The sequence below is a fragment of the Rhinolophus sinicus genome, linkage group LG18 (assembly GCF_036562045.2).
Source record: "Rhinolophus sinicus isolate RSC01 linkage group LG18, ASM3656204v1, whole genome shotgun sequence".
In the NCBI taxonomy this organism is placed as follows: Eukaryota; Metazoa; Chordata; class Mammalia; order Chiroptera; family Rhinolophidae; genus Rhinolophus; species Rhinolophus sinicus.
In genome coordinates, this window is record NC_133767.1 from 2,536,593 (window position 1) to 2,557,002 (window position 20,410).

The window sequence follows — 20,410 nt, forward strand, 5'->3', positions numbered from 1 at the left end:
CAGTTTAGTCATACGAACAAAGCTTAACTTAGCTTATTTCACAAGACTAAGTTTACCTGGGTCGTTTGTTTTTGCTTATGCCGCCGGAAATCCCAAACAAAACTTGAACTGTTTCCCAAAATTGATAGGAGGTAACCACTGATCAATTCCCTATTATAAGGAAAATTCTAATATTATAACTAATCACGGTGAAGAATAAGCAGTCGCTGCCTTTTCACATGGAAGCTGCTTTGTTAACAATAGAACAATCATTTCATGGCAAACAAATGGTGAAGTAGTCAGGACTAGAAAACCAAACATTTGTCCCCCAAACCGCTGCTTTCAAAGACGGCACAGCCGAAATAAAACGCCCAAGAGCATCTTCCTGTTTAACTGGTCCTGGTGGGCTTCCGCGTGGACTTGGCACTGGAGGGAAAGCGCTCGTACTCTGGCGTGTTGTGGGGTTTTTTTTTGGGGGGGAGGGCACACTTTCTCCTCCCCCGGAATCCGGGGAGCTGCCGCCCGAGCAGGGGACTAGGGACTGGGGACCAGGGGCGGGGAGGTCCGGACACTCACCCTCAGCTCTCGGCCTCCCCGCCGCCGAGGTGCCCGCGTCCACCCGCGCGGCGCCTGCTCCCAACGCCCCCGGCAACCGCCCCCGAGCGCAGGTGCGCCGCTTGCGCCCCGTGGACGCTGCAGAGGCGCGACCCCTGCCGGTACGCGGGGGCGGGAGGACCCAGCGCGCCCCGCCCCGCCCCGCGCAGGCGACCAGGCGTGCCCGCCCCCAGGTGTCTCTCCGCCGCGGTCCTCCCAGCGCCTGGGGCGCGCAGCCCACCTTTAACCTTCAGTGTGCCGAGTGTCTAGAGTTTCGAGTATGTCCCTTAAATTTTGCAGTGGAGGCGAGTGCCTCAGTCCCCGGGCTTGCCTCGCCCTGGTGACAGGCCTGCCCCACGGTCAGCTTCAGTGCGCTAGTGGCAGGAAGGTGCGAGTCCACCTGCCCCCAGAGTCCGTCCGGGGTTAGCTGGGAGCTTGCAGGGGCGCAGGCCCAGGTGCGCGCTGACCCTCTAGGCTTGTAGTTCCAGCCCAACTCTGGAGACGACTAGAAAACATGCCGTCCACCCCTGGGCTCCCCCTGAGCCTGAAATGCCTTCCCCACTTACCACGGAGGTTGTATAATTCGGTAAGACGCTGCGCACAAATGCACGTTGCAGGACGTGGTGTAGTAAAATCAACAACCTGTCGCTGTTGTGATCATTATTCATTTTATTTGGGGCCTTGGTTTATTCCCCCTCCTTCCTAAAACCCTTATCTAAGCACTCCAGGTCAAAATAACTTCTCTCTTTTCTTCGAATTATCAAAAGCAGTTGCTTTTCCTACCAGGGATTTGGTGGCCAGGGGTTCACGGTCACCTTCCCGTGTGCACATTGTTTTATTTCCCCCTCTCGAGGATAAGATCCTTGAAGAGAAGGCCCAAGTCGAAGGCGTCTTACGCCCTTTGGCTCTTTGTGTGACTGAGGCCGTTGCATCTTGTCCTGGGAACTCCCCCCTGTTTTAAAGGTGAAGGTTAGCTGAGTTCGTTACCCTAACAAAAAACGGTGCACTTAAAGCAACCGATAGCCTGAGAGCTGGAGATGGGAACGGGAGTGGGGGTGGGAAAGGAGACTCCAGATGGGGACAGAACGGAAAGAAAAATGCCTTTTAAATAACTGCCTCCTTTCATCTAAGATCTCCTGGCAGAAGACAATAATTTAAGAAAAAAGGGAGCCCCGCCATCGTTTGCCCCCATTTCCCCGTCTCCTCTTTCCCAGGCAAGAAGACAGGGAGCAAACAGCGGGCTCGGTGGGAGGCGAGCAGGTGGAGCGCCAATGCCCCTTGCAAGGACAGGTCACTGGGTCCCAGCCCACGCCTCACCTAAAATCCTGGGGAACCGGTCGCTGGAGGGGACCCGGCAAGCCCACCGCGGGGGCCGGGGTGGGCGGAGACCGGCGTTGCTCCGCCCCCGGAGCCGCCAGGAGACCAGTAGGCGGCACCACAGGGCCGCGTGCGCTCATATAGCGCTGGGTCCCGGGAACCCGGATCGCCCGGGCCACGCTGAGGTTAGAAGGCAGGCGGCGACATGAGCTGGGCGCCCGCGTTCCTGAGTGCGGCCGAGGTGCAGGACCACCTCCGCAGCTCCAGCCTCCTCATCCCGCCTCTGGAGGCGGCTCTGGCCAATTTCTCCAGCGGTCCGGACGGAGGGGTCACTCAGCCGGTGCGCACCGTGGTACCGGTGGCCAAGCACAGGGGGTAAGTGTGGGAAGGCCGTGGCCAGGGGCTGGGGAAACTGGACAGGAGGAAGAGGAGGGGTGCGAAGCGAAGCAGCGGGAGGAAGGAAGGGGGGGAGGCTCGGCTGATCACTGCTCACAGCTGCCCCCTAAAACGTGGGCTCGCCACTGTGCCAAGGGGCGCTTTACAGGAGTCCCCTTGTTTAATTCAACACACTCTCCTTGTAGTTGGTACTCTCCGGGTAGTAGGTATTCATGCAGTCATTTTACTGGTGGGAAAACGGAGACTCAGAGTGAAACTCAGTGACCTACCCAGCTAGTTGGTGGCAGAACCGGGATGGTATTTGCCATCTGGAACCAACGTCTAGAACAGACTGTGCTTACTGACTAAGGGAAGGGCAGAAAAAGGGATGGGGGTGGGGGTGGGGGGGAGGCTGAGGGCCAGGAGGGCAGCGATGAGGAAAGAAAGGCGGACGTAGGTACATGGGGACTTGAGAGCCCAGCATTGGTGGGAAGGGGTTAAAGCTGCGTCCTCTCTCCTTGCAGTTTCCTGGGGGTCATGCCCGCCTACAGTGCTGCAGAGGATGCCCTGACCACCAAGCTGGTCACCTTCTACGAGGGTCACAGCACCACCTCCACTGTCCCCTCCCACCAGGCCACTGTGCTACTCTTTGAGCCAAACAACGGCTGCCTTCTGGCGGTGAGCAACTCCCTGACCAGGGTGGAGTGGGGCCCCTAGGCCCAGAGCCAGGCTGGGAAGTTATTCTCCGTGAGCTGGGGGCAGTTGCATGCTGACCACACATGCCCCACTCTGAGTGACTGGATGCCAGTGACAGTGAAGGTTATCTGTGACCACGTGTCTGTTTCTAGGACTGTCTGAAGACGCATAACCCAGCAGCAGAGCCCACTGTTGCTTCAACTGTGTGACATGTGGAGTGATAATCTTGTCACCTTGTATATATTCTCGTCCTAGACCAGTTACTACAAATACACAGCTTGAACAAACCAAATAGCCAAGGAAACAGTTATCGAGTGACTCTCTGTAACAGGGAAGTTACTCTCTGTAATCCCTGGGAGTCTTTTCTGAGGGGTATCCAGTGACCTGCTTTAACATCTAATGACAATATGAAAAAATAGCAGTCGCCCCCATTTATTGAGCTCTTTGGATATGTCAGGTGCTGTTCTAAACACTTCACATGTCTTGACTCTTAATACTTACTGCCACTCTCTCTCTGAGGTAAGTGATATTATTAGTCCCATTTTGCAGACGAGGAAACTGAGTCATAAAGCAATTATGCCCAACTTACAGGTTTATGTAGTGACTAAGGGGCATGGCTGGACTTGAGACCTACTCAGTGTAAGTCCAGGGCCTGTATTCTCTTCCAACTGTGCTCTTCTGCCTTTCTAACTGCCACGTACTGAGCACTTATCATGTGCCAGGCAGGAGCAATTGATCTCGTTCAATTCTGACAACATTCCTCGGTGGGAGTTTTTATTACAGTCGTCCCCCCCCCACCATCACGACCCACCCAATTTCTGTTGAGGTCCCAGAGGCTCAGAGTAGTAGAGTCACTGTTTGAGGTCACACCGCTGCTTAATCAAAGACCCAGTAGTGTCTGGCTGTGGAGCCTGCACTCGTGCTCTGTACCCTCCAGGCTGGCTCTGACATCAGGCAGTTGCAACCTCATCAGGGACAATCTCCTTAATCCCACCTGAACCTCCCTGAGTCCTTAGATCGTCCTTCTGCCCTGAATTTCTGGCTACCCAAGGAAGCTGGCAGCTCATTACTCCTCTGGGAAGGGTATGTAGTGCTGTCCTCAGCCGATGGAGATGGCATCCATACTCCCTGCCAACAGTGGTTTCCCAGGAAAGTGGGACCAGCTCAGACTTTCAAACAAAATGACAAGGCCTTGGATCCTTCCTGAACCTGCTCAGTAGTAAATGATTCTCTTCCTTGTCCGTGAGATGAGAATCCTGATACAACCTGGGGACGATTCACTGAGATGAGTGACTTATAAACAGAGGAGAGCAGTGCAAAGGCTGGTCGTTATTATTGGCCGGGCATAATTCAGTCACCTGGGGAAGCTTTTAATAACAAGGATGTCTGGTCCCAGCCCTGGAGAGTCACATTCAATTCATCTAAGGGTCCTGTCTGAGCCTCTTCACAAATCTCCCCACATGGGGGGGGGACTGGAGAGCTAGAGTCTCGTGGCTCCTGCACTGATGTCAAATGACTCATTCCTCAAGTTCCTCTTCATTTGGTGTTTTGAGAATCACAGGGCGAGGAAAGAAAATGGGTAATTTGGGGGGCTCGCCACGTGCTAGATGTTTCATGTATGCCAATGCATTTAATCCTCACAAAAACCCCTCTGCATGAATGGCTGGCGTTACCTTTGTTTTTACAGGTGAGGAAACCAGTGCTTAGAGATTACGATAAGTGTTCAGAGTCTCATTTCTCCTCAGTGGAGGAAATGGATCCAGACCCGACATCAAGCCCGCGCTTTGTCAGAGACTGTAATGCTTCCTAGGGCTACTCTTAGAGCGCTTCTCTCGCTTAAGTAGTGGATATGGGTGCTCCTTGCTCACTGTCTGTCCTTTCCTCCAAGGTCATGGATGGAAATGTCATAACTGCCAAGAGGACAGCTGCAGTGTCTGCCATCGCCACCAAGGTAAGATTAGTGCCTGGCTGTGTGTGCTGTCGAGGTGATCCAGTGGGTGGGGTTGGCCGTCTCAAGCGTGACTGTCTAAGGGAGAAATGAGGAACTTATTCTGGCCTCCCTTGGGACATAGCTGGAACTCCACATGCCAAATATGTGGTGTCAGGTGAGGTCAATGATTCCCGAAATTATTAGCTACCATTTGATGAGCACGAGCCGATTCCAGGGACCTCACGTGCATTATTCCTGATCTTCATCTCAGCCTTGCAAAGTAGATATGATTATCTATATATGCCAGGTGTAGGGAATGTGGTTCAGAGAGGGAATGTGACTTGCCCGGGGTCACACAGCTTCTGGTAAATCAAGGTGGTTGCCCCATAGGCCAGAGCCAGCACTGCACAAGGAGGAGAGGGCAAGCCAAACAGATCGCAGCCGGACTCGTGTGTTCATTCCACCAGTGTTGACTGAGATCCTGCCACGTGTCAGGCACTGTTCTAAAGGTTGGGGAGATGGCAGTGAACACGACAGAGTGGCACACACAAGGGGTGGGAAAGATTAGACAACACACAAAATAAAAAGGAAAACACATAGTGTGACTTGCTAAAAAATAATTAACTGATGACAACGAACCTCTTTTGAGTTTAATAATGTGTTAAGATTTGCTTAAAATAAAAACCCGACAACAGAAAACCGTGTGTTAGAAGGATGAAAATAAAGCTGACATAAGAGTGTTGAGAAGGGGTGATGTTTTAAATTACCCAGGGAAGACCTCACTGAGAGGGTGACATTGGAGTAAAGACCTAAGGACGTGAGTGAAATGGAGGGGGGGGGAGCTCCAGGCAGAAGGCAGGGCAGGTGATGGGCTGAGGGTGTTTCTAAGCAGTGCCAGGCATCCTACGAGAAGAACTGTATTTATAGAGGTTGGCGTTAAGAGGAGGCGGCTTATAATGCTGCCTGTGGGAACTACTGGAGTCTGGAATCTTCCCCGTTAGATGCCGGAGGACACGTCTGGGAACGCTGGTGTAAGAGGTAGGGGAGGGCTGCACGTGAAGACCAGGTGTCCAGGCCAGTGAATGGGAGGATTAAGCTGGTAATTGTATAGGAAGGGAGTACACACCTTGACAAACTGGTTTTGTGACATTACATCCAGGCCCAACTCAGAGCGAAATAATGAGGGGCTCCTTGGGAAACGTTTGCTGGCGACTTAGGAACAGAGTTACTCCAATGAGCCTGCATTACGTTGGTAAAGGACTCTGGGCTTTTTCAAAATCATTTCCAACCTCCTGTCTTGACTTACCTTTGTGTTTCCATAGGGAAGGCAGAGCAAGTATTCTTGGCCTCATTGAATGCACAGGAAATGGAGACTAGGGTTTCCTGAAGTCACATGCCAGGTAGTGGTGGGGTCTTCTGAGGCAGCCCAGTCTCCTGGTCCCAGATCAGTACTTTCCAACCCAAGCTACGCAGCAGCATCACCTGGGGAATTACAAAAAAAAAAAAAAATTCAGATTCCTAAAACCTCTGAACGAAAATCGCTGAGGGTGCATCCCAAGCACCTAGCTAACTTAATAGTCTCTGGTTGGCCCTGGTGATCATCCTGGTTTGGAACGAAATGTTCTAGACCCACGTGTCGGTCACACTGTGCTCTGGTGTGCTGATGAAAGTCTACTCCCAGAAGAGCTGAGGGCTCCTGGGCTGAGGGCTTCAGAGCGCAGGCTGAAGCCTCACGGCTCTATTCCCACGGCCTCGGATGGCTTCTCCTGTAAGGAACAGAGGGCCTGTTTTACTGGTTGCTTCATAAGAGCAGATGTTTTCTTCTCCATCACTTCTCTTTCCTTTAGGGCTTTTAGGAGCACGGTGAAAAATATAGGAAGGTCTCAGGTCTGATGGGTGTGGGAACGTCTTTATATTTGGGCTGCAACGGAAGCTGGGCTGGGGACTCGGGCACACTTCCTCTAGGTGACAACATATATCAGGCTTCATGTCTGGCGTGTGTTTAGTCACCAAATATTTGAGAGCCCACCAGGTGCCAGGTCCTGTGCTCAGCATGCAGCATAGAATGGTGAGCAAAACCGGAGAGGGCGCCTGCCATCACGGAGCAGAATCCATCTCGGGAGATGGGTATTAATCCCAAGATCACACCGATAAATGTGAAACTACAGCCCTGACAAATACATTCCACCCAAGGGATGAAGTGCTACGAGAGTGTAAAATGGGGGTGGCGGGTAAGGGGTCTTGATCTAGTCTGTGGGATTTAGGAAGGTTTTTCCTGTGTCAGGGATATCTGAGCTGAGATTTGAGGAACAGTAAGAGTTACTCATGAGGGGCAGAGGGGAAATTATTCCAGGCAGAAGAAAGAGCCTGTGCAAAGTTCCTGTGGTTGACAGGCACATGTGCTCAGGGAACTGCAAGGAGGCTGGCGTGGCTGGAGACAAGGAAAGCAGGGGAACACGGCGTGAGACGGGGCTGGAGGGATGGGGGGCAGACAGTGTAAGGCCTTAGCGAAGGCAAATGAAACAGACTTTCCAACTCCGTGTGTAACTGAGAAACCCAGAAGATTCATATCCATGTTTTTAATTATCTGCATGCTTATAGGAAAAGAATGAAGTGCCACTAATCACGTTATGATTTAATAAATCATAAACATCCCACCATTTGCAAAAAGAGATAACATTATAACATTATGTTATAACTTCGGTTGTAACATTCTTACCAGGGCAACAAATGATGGAGTAAGGCAACCCGTCAGAATTAGACATTTAGTTTCAGAGGTTGAAGGTTTCTTTGACAGGACACTGTAACAATCTCTAAAGCTCAAGTGTACTTCCAAGAATAGATTCATACTGAAAAGAGAAACAAATTGATTTACTTAAGGAAAACTCACTTAATTCTGGTTAATGGACAGGTGCATAAGATGGCTAGTCCTGTGGGTATTGGCATTTTGGAAACTTTTCAAATCAGATTCCTTGAACTATAGTTTATAGCACAGAATGGTACCTCTACTTCTGCAACTATAGGACCGATGAATATCTCATACTATTTATGAGACCCCTCTGAGCTAGTAATTAATAATTAAAAGACTTTCACTTTTAAGGTCACACTCCAGAATTTCCATAATTAGCACTGTAAGAAAGAGCAGACCCGAGGAGCTCAAATTTTGCTAATGAAATAGAGAAAAGGTGGAACAGGGTCTTACTTTAAAAAACAGTTTGAAGGGCAAGTGATGTCCTTTCTCTATGCCACTAGTTCTCAACTGAGGACAGTTTTGTCGCCTGCCCCAGGGACATTTAGCAATATCTGGAGACATTTGTGGAACTGGGGCTGGAGGGGTATGGGTGGGAGGTGCTACTAGCATCTGATGGATAGAGGGCAGGGGATAGCCGCCAACAAAGAGTTATCCAGCCCAAATGTCAGGACTGCTGTGTTCAAGAAACCCTGCTCTGTTTCCTACAGGTAATGGCAGATGCGTGCCAATTCTGTGCAGATAAGACGGCTTCTGTCTTCATGGGGCTTATAGGGCAGTTCAAGAAAATAAGTCTGTAAACAAATAAGTGCTATGACGTGGTGAATTCTATCAGGGAGGTCAGAAGGACTTCCCTCAACTTCCCACAATGAATTAATTATACAACCCCACTCCCAAACGCAGACACACGTACACCCTCAGCGGGTGTCAAAATGCCAGTTCTACAGTCCTCTTTAGACAAAGACAGAGGCTGGGAAAGGGTCAACAGAGAGGGAGCTGAGCAAATACAGCTGAGAACCCCCACGGATCCCAGGCAGCTCAGCAGGGACCCACAGGGGCTCTGAGAAGTGGGTGTGGCTTATCATGTCCCTGAGATGGGGGAGCACCAGAGAAAGAATGTGGGCTTTCCAGAGTGAGCGATGGGGCTTCAGAGACCCAACTGCATCATGGAATAGGCCCCTGAGCAAGTTACTTCACCTCCATGGGCCTCAGTTTCGTCACCTGTTAGAGGGAGATAGCAATAGGAGTGTCTCACTCACGTTGTCTGGACTGAATGAAATCCTGCAGGCAAAGCGCTGGCACATATTAGGTGCTCAGTGAAGGCTCCTTCGTGCCCTCCCCACTCTACAGAGGGGAACGGGAACACAAAATGACATCAACTCGATTGTCTGAGAGTTGATTTTTTTGCTGCTGTTCTTAAATATATTTGTCATATAACACTGTATAAACTTACAGGGCACAACATATTTCTTTAGTACATTTATATGTTGTAATATGAGTGCCATTGCAGCGATAATGAATACCTTTAGCTAATCATCCTTTCTTTTAAGCGGTTGCAATAATTAAGTTCTAATCTCTTAGCAAGTTTTGCTGATTATAATACTGTATTGTGTTCTGTATTCACCCTACTGTGCATTAGGTCTCTAGGGCTTAATCTGAAAAAGCCAAACCCACAAAAACAGAGAGTAAGATGGTGGCTCCCAAGGGGCGAGGTCGGGGGGAAGACAGGACAGTGTTGCCTCGAATTCTTGAGGGAACTGAAGATAAGGCAGGAGTCACCTGATGCTCAAACTGTAGTGGTCCTTCACCCGGCTGCTAGCGTGTCCCTTCACCTTTTCCATCTTGTTTCTCTCAAATAGTTTTTGAAACCACCCAGAAGTGAAGTGCTATGTATCCTTGGGGCTGGGGTCCAGGCTTACAGCCATTATGAGGTGTTCACGGAGCAGTTCTCCTTTAAGGAGGTAAGTCCAGGGAGGGTTGGGGGAGCCGCGGGGAGGGAGCTGACCTCACCTTTATCTATACTGCTTCACTGCACCGCAGGTTATGCTGAAATAGTTGGGCGGAGAGTCCCGTCTAGCCCATTCTTTTAATGACTTGCCCAGAAGTCCCGCTGCAGGTGAAGGGTGGGGAGAAGGCCTGACTCACCTGTTCCCAGCCTCTCAGGTCACAGGGTTTGCCTGAGACGCAGCCAGCCCGCTGGGTTAGTGAAGGGTGACGTCATATCCATTACAGACCTTCAGTTGTCCTTTTGGCCTCTAAGCTTCTCGTAGGAGAACGCGGGAGTCTTTAATTATTCAGGGTTATGGATCCAGGACCTGGATCCATAGTGAGACCCGGAGAGCAGGAGGCCACAGCGTCCCAGACATTGGGCCACGCTGGGAACATCTGATGATGCTTTCATTTCATTTTCGTGTGTGTGTGAGAGGCCTGGGGGCAGATTTAAAGTATGGTGATTTTATTTTTTTAAGGGTAAAAATACTACCTCTGCTTTGGGATATGTAGACTATAAAGAATAAAACAAAAGAAAAATGCCCCTTTATCTGTTTTCCAAGACAACAGTTTACATTTTCCAATCTTGTCTCATCAACTTTTTATAAGACAGTTTTAATCCTGTTAGATACACACAGCTGTATGCCCTCCTTTTTCATTGTTCTAACATCATCATTTTCCCGGGTGACTGAATTTCCATATAATATTTGCATAATTCCCTACCAAGAAGGTGGTATGATTTAACCACTCGCTCACTACTGGGCCTATTGTACTGGTTTTTGACTTGGTTGTTGAACGTCTTTCGACATAATGTTTATTCCCATATTTATTATATTGCCTTATGGGACGTGGTTTAGGCCTTATTTTCAGCTGAAGGCTGACCACCCCCACCCTAGACATGGAAACCTGTTACACAGTCCCCACCCACCTCCGGGCAAGGCCAGTGATACCCCTCCACCCCCACTTCCAGGATTCTCCTTGCAGCCCCGACTCTTGCCCTGTTCCTCTGCGGCACCAATCACTCCTGAAACCCTCCTCACCTTTAGCTCTCTGCGAACCCTTCAGATCCAGTTATTCCATGTGGGCGCCGCAGCAGACAATCCTTTTGGGGATCCCACCCCTGCTGTGACTCCTCCACAAGGCTGCAAACCAAGTGCAAACAGAGTGCGAGTGAGTTTGATGACGTGGAGTTTGTCCCTGTCATTCGCATTTCACAGACATGAAAACTTAGGCCAAGCGAAGTTAAGTTACTCCAGGGGCCATACGCGGGAGAGCAAGGGTTGAGGCGAAGCCTGTCTAGCTCCAGAACTTTCTCTGCTAAAGCATCACACTGTGCAGCAGCTATTCAACCAGGGAGGCTGTGTGTCCTGGGCTAGCACTGGAAAATTGCCCCCCCTTTCAAAGGGAGGAGGGCTAGAGAAAGGTCATTTTCGAATATCTGGCCAGGGGTCTGCCCAGTTAATGCGTCGGTACCCTTGCTCAAATGTCCGCTCTCCCTAGGGGGTGATTTACATAAGCACAGACCTGACTCCAGGGCAGTTCGACTTTCCTTGGCTCCCTTGGGCTTGGCTGGACATGAACAGCCCCAGAGTCATGGCCCGGTGTCCCTCTTGTTGCCCCCAATGAAGGTGAGGATATGGAACCGCACCAGAGAAAATGCCGAGAAGTTTACAGACTCCGTGCAAGGAGAGGTTCAGGTCTGCTCGTCAGTCCAGGAGGCTGTGACAGGCGCGGATGTGATCATCACGGTCACCATGGCGACGGAGCCCATTCTGTTCGGTGAATGGGTGAAGCCAGGAGCTCATATCAACGGTAAGCTGGGTGGCTTCGTGAGCGGTGGGCAGGTGGCGGCCACCTCATCCCTAGGCTGGGCCAGGGGCTGCCCTTGCAGAGCTGTGGTCCTTGTGCAAAATGCCCGAGTGGCTGAAGGGCGCCGGGGCACATGGGAGCCCTGGAAAACAATATCCACTCCAAAACATGGAACAAAGTCACACACCTGAAACGACTAAATGTTAGGCCTCTATATAACGGGACGTGATGGCAAATGGCCGCATTTTAAGTGCGATGAAGTTTACATGACAAAAGCCAAACAAGAGACTCATGGATTCTTAACATTGAGAATTAATTACAGCACAAAAGACAAGTGTAACGCGACATGTGGATGCTTTTTAATATGTCCGATTGGGTGGGTGGAACGCTGAACGTATGAGTTTTCCTGAAGCCTCTAAAGATCCTTACATGGCCCTGGGGGTTACAGCAAGAGCTGGTCTAGATTGTGGCCTAGTGTTGCAGGTGCTGTTCTAAATTCTTTATGTGTTTTTATATATCATTTAATCTTTACAACAGTCTCGCGATGTCAGAGCTATTATTATCCCTAGCCCCATTTTACAGGTGGGTAAACCAAGGCATAGAGAGATTAAGCCACTGGCTAACTTGCCCAAAGGCAGAGGTCCTTAGTGGCCTGCGAGCTGGGGCCTGAGCTGAAGCACTCTACTTTCAGAGCCCCAGCTCTGAAATAATGCTTTGTGTTATCTTTCAATAAGGAGCCTGGGTTCTGGCGGGTGAGCAGACAAAGACTAGAGGATTTTGACATGTTATAGGTGCCCCATGTTTTAGGGACAAGCACATGGTGTGACCTCGAATGCTAAGATCTCTGCACACATTGGCAGACAGGCAGGCCGGAGCCAAGTACCAACACCGGGCATTCACTCACACGTGGTTATTGAATCCCGACCCCATGCCAGGCACTTCTCTGGATACTGGGCGTGCCAGTATCTGCATAAGCTTTCCTGATGCTTACGTTCTCTTGAGAGCAGACAGACAACAAATAGATACACAAGTAAACAACTAGATTGAACTAGAAAGTTCCAGCTAAAGATATGTTCTGTGACACGTTTGAGAAGTGGGCCAAAGCAAACGGAGTGACTGAGTCTGTGGGACCGGTGTTAGGATGTGATGGTTCCAGGGGACGGGTAGGAAGTGGCTTCGCTGGTAGGTAAGAGATGGGTGGGGACCTGGCTTTATGGACAGTGAGACCATTTCTGAAAGGACTTGGGAAATCAAGAGAAATCAGTTCTTGGTGAAAAGGACAAGAGCTGGATCTTCAGCGAGACTGACTTGATTTTTCCCCTCAGCATCAAACAGCTCCTATTTATGACCTCACAGTTTCTGTGCGTGGTCCAGGAGTCTGGATGTGGGTCAGCGGGGTGCTCTACTCACACAGGATGAAATCAAGGTGTGGTCCGGGCTGCAGTCTCACCGTCCAGGCAACGAATCATCGAGGGCTTGCAGCCTTCTTCCAGGCTCACGGGGTTGTGGCAGGTTACTTACATTGTAGGACGAAGGTGCCCATTTCCTTGGGGCTCTCTCAGCTCCTTGAGGCAAAGTCCACATTCGTTACCATATGGACACTCCGTCTCTGAAGCCACCAGTGGTAGAATTTCCCTCATGTTGGATGCCTCTCCCACTTTGAATCTCTCCCCAGGAAGGGCCGACTTGGTTTTGAGTCAAGGCGTCTCTTATATTTTCCTGACCTAAGGACAAAATTGGTTTATGTGTTTGCAGAGGCGTCAAATACACTTAAGAAAAGTCGGTTACAAGTGCAGTCGACAGATTTTACTTACTTTGCAGCTTGCCTGCGAGGCAGGCCCAATTCCAACCTCCCGGCCACTTCCGTTATCCTGCCCTGTGCCCCCCAGCCAGTGTCTGGCTCTCACCCATTCTAGCTCCACTGACGCAAAGCCAGAACCAGATCTGAAGCAGGCCCCCCCTTTGCTGCCTGGCCCACCTCCATCTGCCCAACGGGCCTCACACTTCCCTTTGAGAACTCTGCCTGCTCAGAAGAACTAGGGGGGAACAGAGCAAGAGAAGAGGCAGCCTGAGAAGCTGGTTTTTTTCCCACCAGCTTATGATTTATTTACGAGCTTCATTAGCTAGGGCTTTTGTTCTGTAGAATTCCCCAGACAAACAGCCTTCAAGATGGACATTTTTACACCAGTCTCTTTGAAAATCAGAGTGAGGGAGAACAGCAGGAGAGGGAACGAGCAGAGAAAACTGGATGGCATATAATGCTGCCTTATAGAGGGAGAAGGCTTTATAGCATTTCCCAAAGGCTGGCCTGCCATGAACTAGATCCAGCCAGCAGATGTGTTTTGTTTGGACCATTGAGTATTCTAAAAATCAAGACATAATACATGCAAATAGATTTCCTGCTTCCCTTAAAAACACACACACACACACACAAAAACGGGAATATCCAGCAGTGGACCTTCATTCTCACATGGCAACAATTAGCTGGCACTGAACGGCCACTGTTCCCTTTCTTCTGTGGGCTTGGGTCTCCACCATTTTCCAGCCCAGTCCCTTGGACCAGCGAGCATTGCTCGCAACCCACCGTTCCCTGCCTGGCCCTGTAGGTCTTTGGTGGCAGCCTCTAGCGGCACCACCTTTCATGCCAGTGCCAGGATTCACCCTTACGCTTCTAGGCTGTGCAGACGATATGACAGCTCTGTGCCAGGAGGGGGCTGCTTTCCTTTTTGTGGGGTTTTCTCCGAGACCCTGACACTGGGCTCTGTTGTCACAGTTAAGAGATAAGTGGTTGGGGGTGAGGAATGGGAATAACTGAAGCAGAAGCAGACAGACAGAAGGCAGAAGTGTGGGGTGTGAAGAAGCTGCGAGTGAGGGCTCTGTTCCAGGGTCTGGGTGAGGAAGTCGCTGCCCCCGATTAGAGGAAGAGACGCGGCAGGCATGGCACACTCTCAGAGCTACATACAGATGCACGTTTTCGATGCCTAACTTGGGCACACGCCTTCATTCAGTGGGTGCATCGTTAAGTGGGAATCAGACATGAAGGGTACTTGTGGGGACCACAGAGAAGATGTGTGAAACATCGCACAGATAGCAAGCCCCCGTAAATGCATGCTAAGTTTCCTCACGATCGTTAGCAGTGAGATGGGAACGGAAACGGAAAGGAAGAAATGGTAGGCATTATTCTTATCCATGACTATTCAGTCTTGTGCATGGGGAGGGGGTGGGCCTGGGGAAATGAGGCATGCCCAGTCTGTGTTCCCACCTGTCCACTGTCACCACCTTTCCCCCACCCGTCTTCCATTCTTTGGCACGTTAAGTGTCCCTTGTGACTGTCCCTTAGCCATCGGAGCCAGCAGACCCGACTGGCGCGAGCTGGACGACGAACTCATGAGGCGAGCGGTGCTGTACGTGGATTCCCGGGAGGCCGCCCTGAAAGAGTCGGGGGACGTCCTGCTGTCCGGGGTGAGTCTTCGGTGGCGGCGGCATGGCTGGCCCCGCCCGGAGCCCAGGCTTTCACTCCCCTCCCCTTCTCTTTAGCCTGCTCCAGACCCCGCAATCACCCCCACCTCTTTGGGGGGTGACAGCTCCTACACAGCTCTCAGTCCTTTCTAATCCCCTTTTAAGTTAATGGGGCCATTTTGGTGGTGACATGTGTTTTCTCATCCTCTTTGCCTGGAGAGAGAAGCTTGATGTGTTTTCCCCTGGACAGGGCTGTCCGACAAAGCAGTAGGATTGGGAGATGGGGGCTGTTGTAGCCTGGAAACCCTCCCGGTGTGGCCAGTAAAAAAGCAGTGGGGTGGGCCATTTTCTGGCCTTCTTTTTTTTTTGAAATCAGGGCATAGAAGCGAGAAGTGTTTAGAGAAAACCATGCCTATTTCCTCACTGACACAGCGTTCTGGCCGCATGTACCCCTGGCCACAAACTTGTACCTCTGCATTCACAGTGTCACAAAGGCAGATGGTTCCCCAAAAGGATTCTGGGGGAAGCCTCCTTCTGACATCATCCAGTTTCCAGAGGGTCTGCTTCCAGTTTGGGGGTGCCCTCCCTGCCCTGGCCAGAGCACACACGAGCTCCAGGGCCTGGGTCAACCTGTGTGCATTTCACAGGCCGAGATCTTCGCTGAGTTGGGAGAAGTGGTGAAGGGTGTGAAGCCAGCCCACTGTGAGAAGACCACGGTGTTCAAGTCTTTAGGTGAGTGCCAACCCTCAGGGCAAACACAGAACCAGAGCGCAAGGCAGGTTACCTGCAGGTGGGGGGAGGGATGAGTCACCAGCTCTGTGGCTGCAAGCTTGTGAAATCCACCATTTGGGTCAATTATTTACATGTCTTACTGTCATGGTTAAGCCCTTGAACTCTGGAATTGGGCAGCTGTGGCTTGCATTCCCTTCTCTGCCTCTCCCTGACATGCATCCCTGGGCAACTGACCTCACGTCTCTGAGTCAGGGTTTCTCCACTACCTGTTACCTAGAGTTTTTGTATGAAGTGAAATGTTCGTGTAAAACGATTTGTATACCGCAAGTGTCAGCAGGCTATCATTTTGACTTACATGTAGACCTAAATGAAGCTCAGAAGCAAATATCCTCCAGAGGTGGGGGGTGGGGGGTAAAAATGTCAAAAGACTGGGAGCTTAAGGGAAATGGCAGACAGACGCAGACAGGAAGCCGAGACCCCTTGTTTCCGTGCCTCCCTCCCCTCCTGCTTGCTGACTTGAGCAGGGGCTTCCAGGGGAAGCCCCATTATCACCTGATTTGGTACAGGCAGAGGCCAGCAAAGGATGGGCGTGGTCTGCTACAGCTCTCCCGCCCTAGCAGATTTCAGGAAGTGACATACAGGGTAACAGCTGATATTCAGCCGATACACCTAAACTATTCAAATGCTCCCAAATGGGTCAGTAAATAAGCTGCTTCCCTTCAGAATGGCCTCTATCCCTCTCTAAAGATCGTTCCTATTTCCTATGATCGAGCCCCAAATTGCCACTCAGCGCCCATGCCGACTGGTCTCTCTCTGTGTCTTGCTGGCTGTTAAATATTTTTAAAATCTCATGCAGGGGGAGACAGGCCGAGGCAGTATAAACTTTACCCAAAGCCTGGTTCAAAGACATCACGCTGCTTTAGCTGTGTCTGAAAGTTTCAGAGTTCACAGCGGATCGGAGGTCAGCCAAACCCTTCAGGGGGCAGAACTCTACAGAAATCTGCTCTACCTCTTAGGGCCGTTTTGGTTTTCTCACTTTGGGCACTGGTGCACTGGCACATCCTTCCATCTAGCAGATGTGGATTAAACGCCTATTATGTGTCAGGCTCCGTACTGGTGCTGTGGAGGCTACAAAAATGAATAAAAACCAGCTCTGCCCTTTAAGAACATACACCGACCTATTCGAGCATAAGGACCGTCTCCGAAACAGTAAGACAGAGGGGGGTGGCTGACGGATGCTGGCTTTGGACCAGAGTGGGAGATAGCAGACTGCAGCCTGGGGGCCAAACCCGGCCCGCCACCTATTTCTGTGGGAATGGTTTTTACATTTTCAAATGTTTTGGAGGAAATTTAAAAAAACAACAACAAAAAAATGGAGACTAAGATTCCATGACACGTGAACGGTACATGGAATTGAGACTTCAGTGTCCGTGAAGAAAGTTTGATTGGCACACAGCCGGGCTCTGTGGACCTACTGCCCTCGCTGCGTCTGCACTAATGGGGCAGAGTTGAGTGATTGCACCAGAGACCATATGGCCCCCAAGCCTAAAATAGTTACCCTCTGGCCCTTCACAGGAAGTTTTCTTACCCCGAACTAACCTTGGATGGACACTTAACATTTGTTTGGTGGGCAATGCCACTAATGTCATATTCCCTGCCGTGTCCTGCCCTTCGCAGACCCTCCATGTCCGAGCTCACCTGGATTATGAATCAGTCCTGTTACCCAGATGGGCATTAGCACACAGACAATGGATCAGGAAACTGCCAGTCCCGGGGCCTGGGCTGTTTCGGGAAAAAGTTGTTGTGACAACAAGTGAACCCAATTTCTGTCCCTTCCAGGAATGGCGGTGGAAGACACAGTGGCAGCCAAGCTTGTGTATGATTCCTGGTTGTCGGGTAAATAAAACGAAGGAGGTAGAAGCTACGGTTCAAGGCTTGTTGCCGCCAGTTGTCTCATCATTTCTGGATCGAATGAGGGAGCCCAGTCCCCAGGGAGCGACAGTTTTGTGCTTATCACGTCTTACCTTAAAAAAGGAGATCCCCGTTTGTGTTTGGAAAGCAGAGCTGGGTGGCCGGCCATTCCTTCTTCTGTTCCGCCCGATCAGTGCTCCCTTTCCCCTGTATTTCACTAGCTTTTGTAATTCCTGGAAAATAAAGCATTTTCCAATTCTGCAGTTCTTGCTTTGGTAACTTCTATCCCTCCTGGCAAAGAAAGAGAGGGGACCAAGTGTGGCCATTCACTCCCTGGGGGAGCTCCAAGCATTATATTCTAGTTTTTCAATTGAGGTACGATATACATACCACAAAATTCACCAGTTTAAAGTGTATACTTCAGTGGTTTTAAGTGTGTTCTCAGAGCTGTGCAAGTATGACCCCTGTCTAGTTCTAGAACATTTTCATCAGCCCCAAAAGAAACCCAGTACCCATGAGCAGTCACTTCCCACGCCCGCTTCTCCCCAGCCCCTGGCAACCACTCGTCTACTTTCTCTCTTTGTGGATTTGCCTCTTCTGGACATTTCACAGAACAGGAATCATACATTATGGAGCCTTTCGTTTCTGGTTTCTTATAACTGAAGTTTCAAGGAACAATGGAGCTGCTGTATTGGTCAGGCCTCCTTTGGTCACAAATGGTAGAGACCACACCTCAAACTACGTTAGGTTGAATGAGTAAATGAACAAGGAATGGAATTTATTGTCCCTGTGATAAAGACGTACACAGGGAACTGGTTTCAGCTACAGCTGTATCCAGAGGCGCTGAGGGTCAGCGGGCCCGTTTTGCTCACTCCGCCCCTCGACTCTGTTTTCTTCAGTGTTGGCTCCAGGATCAAGCAAATTTTCCCCTGGTGCTGGCAGGATGGTTGCCAGCAGCTTCTGAATCATACTCTCTGGCAACCCCAGCAGAAATAGAGATTCTCTTCCTTAACCATTGAAAGTCCCCAAACTGAGACGTACTGGAAGAGCATGTGTCCTTACATCCTGGCTAAAAGAGATGGGATAGTCTGGCACATGCTTCCATTGTTGTAAGGTGGCCTGGCTCCTCTGACAGTGGGAACAGGTGGGTTCCCTTTAATTCCCCTCGTTTGTTCCCTGACATACAAGACCCAAGCTAATTCTGACTGTTTTGTTCACACATTTTGAGCCAATCTTTGTGATAATTGCCGATCCAGTATTTACCCTTTAATTGGCACAATGGGAGATGTCCAGGGAATGGGAGGGAAGCTACAGGCTGGGTTACCTTAATTAAAATAAAATGCAACACTTCAAAACCACACAACTTAACTTCTGGCCTCATGGAGGTTTATATCATTTTCTGTGATTACTTTATACACTGCAGTTATGTTTGGTCCCTTTTTTTCTTTTTTCTTTTAGTTAAAGTTTATTGGGGTGACAATTGTTAGTAAAGTTACATTGGTTTCAGGTGTGGTCCCTTCTTTTTAACCCAGCAATTGGAGGGGATTTTTACATGAGGTTTGAAACTCACATACCCTTCACAGTCACGTGCCTTTATCTCTTCCCAGAATGGACGTGGAGGCCCAGGGGCTGGTCCTGGGGAGAAGTCCCAGTTTTGCTGGGCAAACATACCATCCCCTTCCCGTAATTTCTGAGCCAACTGCTACCCCTCCGCTAGGGCAGCATGGAAAATTCCAGCCAGAATAGAAACACTCACCTCCCACAAAGCAGTCAAAACCAAATCTGGGAAAGCTGAGTTCCCCTAACATTTCCACCGGCCTGCAGCTGCTTGTTTTCTCCGAGAGCACCTTTCTGTTTCCCTAACACTGTATTTTCTCCTTCAACTAGCAGTGAGGGTTTCCAGCTCAAAAATCCTTTGCAACCTTCATGCTGCCTCTTGTTTGCTAAAGTACAGATTTTCTATATTACTTTTACCTCTGACAATGATGTACAAAGCTCTACAGGAAAGCATCTTTTTGTCAACAACAGTATTTCCCTCATGGCTTATACTTCTCCTATATCCTAGCAACGAGCGTCTCATGTGACCGATTCTGGGGACTATGTGGCACCTATAATAATGAAGCAGCAATAGGCTCAGGCACTAGAAGCTCTTTGAGTCCGTTCTACGTGCCAACTGCTTTCGTGTACGTTACTGAAAGCAAATACAACTTCAGTGGATTCCAGACCAACAAAATGTAAAATCTGTAGACATAACTGTCCTCTAGGGCCATACATTCATTCGATGACTGACAACCTTTCTGAATCCAACCGTTGAGACAGAATAAACCAACTGTTTATCAGATTGGAGCATCTGTTTTCCCCCCTAAGCTTACGTCCTCCGTGGTGCCTGTCGCAATGACACAGATGTAAGTCAGGAAGCATGATGCTGACGAGAAACAGCTATATGTACGTTACACACACAATCGATGGTGGATTCCCCTTGATGGAAGTCTGGCCATAAAAATCCAGTGAAGCTTAGCTATCCAGTAGGGTTTCAATTTGATTTTGGGGTTGCCACTCAAAAAATGTCAGCAGCAGTGTTGCCGATTTATATTGTAGAACCCACATGTGTTCAGACATGCAGCAACGGTGACAGACAATAGTTAATAAAAGATAGGTACATAATGAGCATGGAAATATGTTAACTTTTACAATCAAATTTGCCCTACAAAGAATATACATTTTCCTTTTTCTTTTTTTTTACTGTTAGAAAAACCATCAAATATGCCGTATTTTTCCCCCTGTATTCTTCTTTTCCTCCTCCCTGACCTTCTTGCTTAAGCACCATATTAGTCTGCTCAGGCTGCCATAACAAAATACCACAGGCTGGG

At 49.8% G+C, this 20,410-nt stretch overlaps 2 protein-coding genes across 2 annotated transcripts in view; one reads left to right on the top strand and one right to left on the bottom strand.

Moving 5' to 3' along the window:
* LOC109458208 (phospholipid-transporting ATPase ABCA3) overlaps positions 1-11,262 on the bottom strand; it is a 73,307-nt gene extending 62,045 nt beyond the window's left edge. Inside the window, exons 1-3 of the mRNA XM_074322932.1 lie at positions 9,786-11,262; positions 7,611-7,740; positions 6,198-6,373 (exon numbers count right to left, since the gene is read on the bottom strand). The gene's annotated coding sequence lies outside the window, so the exon portion shown is untranslated. The remainder of the gene's footprint in view (positions 1-6,197; positions 6,374-7,610; positions 7,741-9,785) is intronic.
* CRYM (crystallin mu) lies at positions 742-17,803 on the top strand. Its single transcript, XM_019751668.2, has 8 exons — positions 742-2,265; positions 2,790-2,943; positions 4,850-4,912; positions 9,500-9,601; positions 11,258-11,441; positions 14,779-14,900; positions 15,545-15,629; positions 17,469-17,803. Exons 1-8 carry the CDS (start codon positions 2,096-2,098, stop codon positions 17,531-17,533), a joined length of 945 nt encoding a protein of 314 aa, XP_019607227.1. The 5' UTR covers positions 742-2,095; the 3' UTR covers positions 17,534-17,803.
* Positions 17,804-20,410: the final 2,607 nt, after the last annotated feature.

What these genes read in the sequence shown, in the direction of transcription:
- CRYM (XM_019751668.2), top strand. Translation starts at nt 2,096, where the DNA reads ATGAGCTGGGCGCCCGCGTTCCTGAGTGCGGCCGAGGTGCAGGACCAC. An exon ending in TGTCTGCCATCGCCACCAAG is followed by an intron (nt 4,913 to 9,499) that starts GTAAGATTAGTG and finishes TCTCTCAAATAG; the next exon opens with TTTTTGAAACCACCCAGAAG. An exon ending in GGGACGTCCTGCTGTCCGGG is followed by an intron (nt 14,901 to 15,544) that starts GTGAGTCTTCGG and finishes TGCATTTCACAG; the next exon opens with GCCGAGATCTTCGCTGAGTT.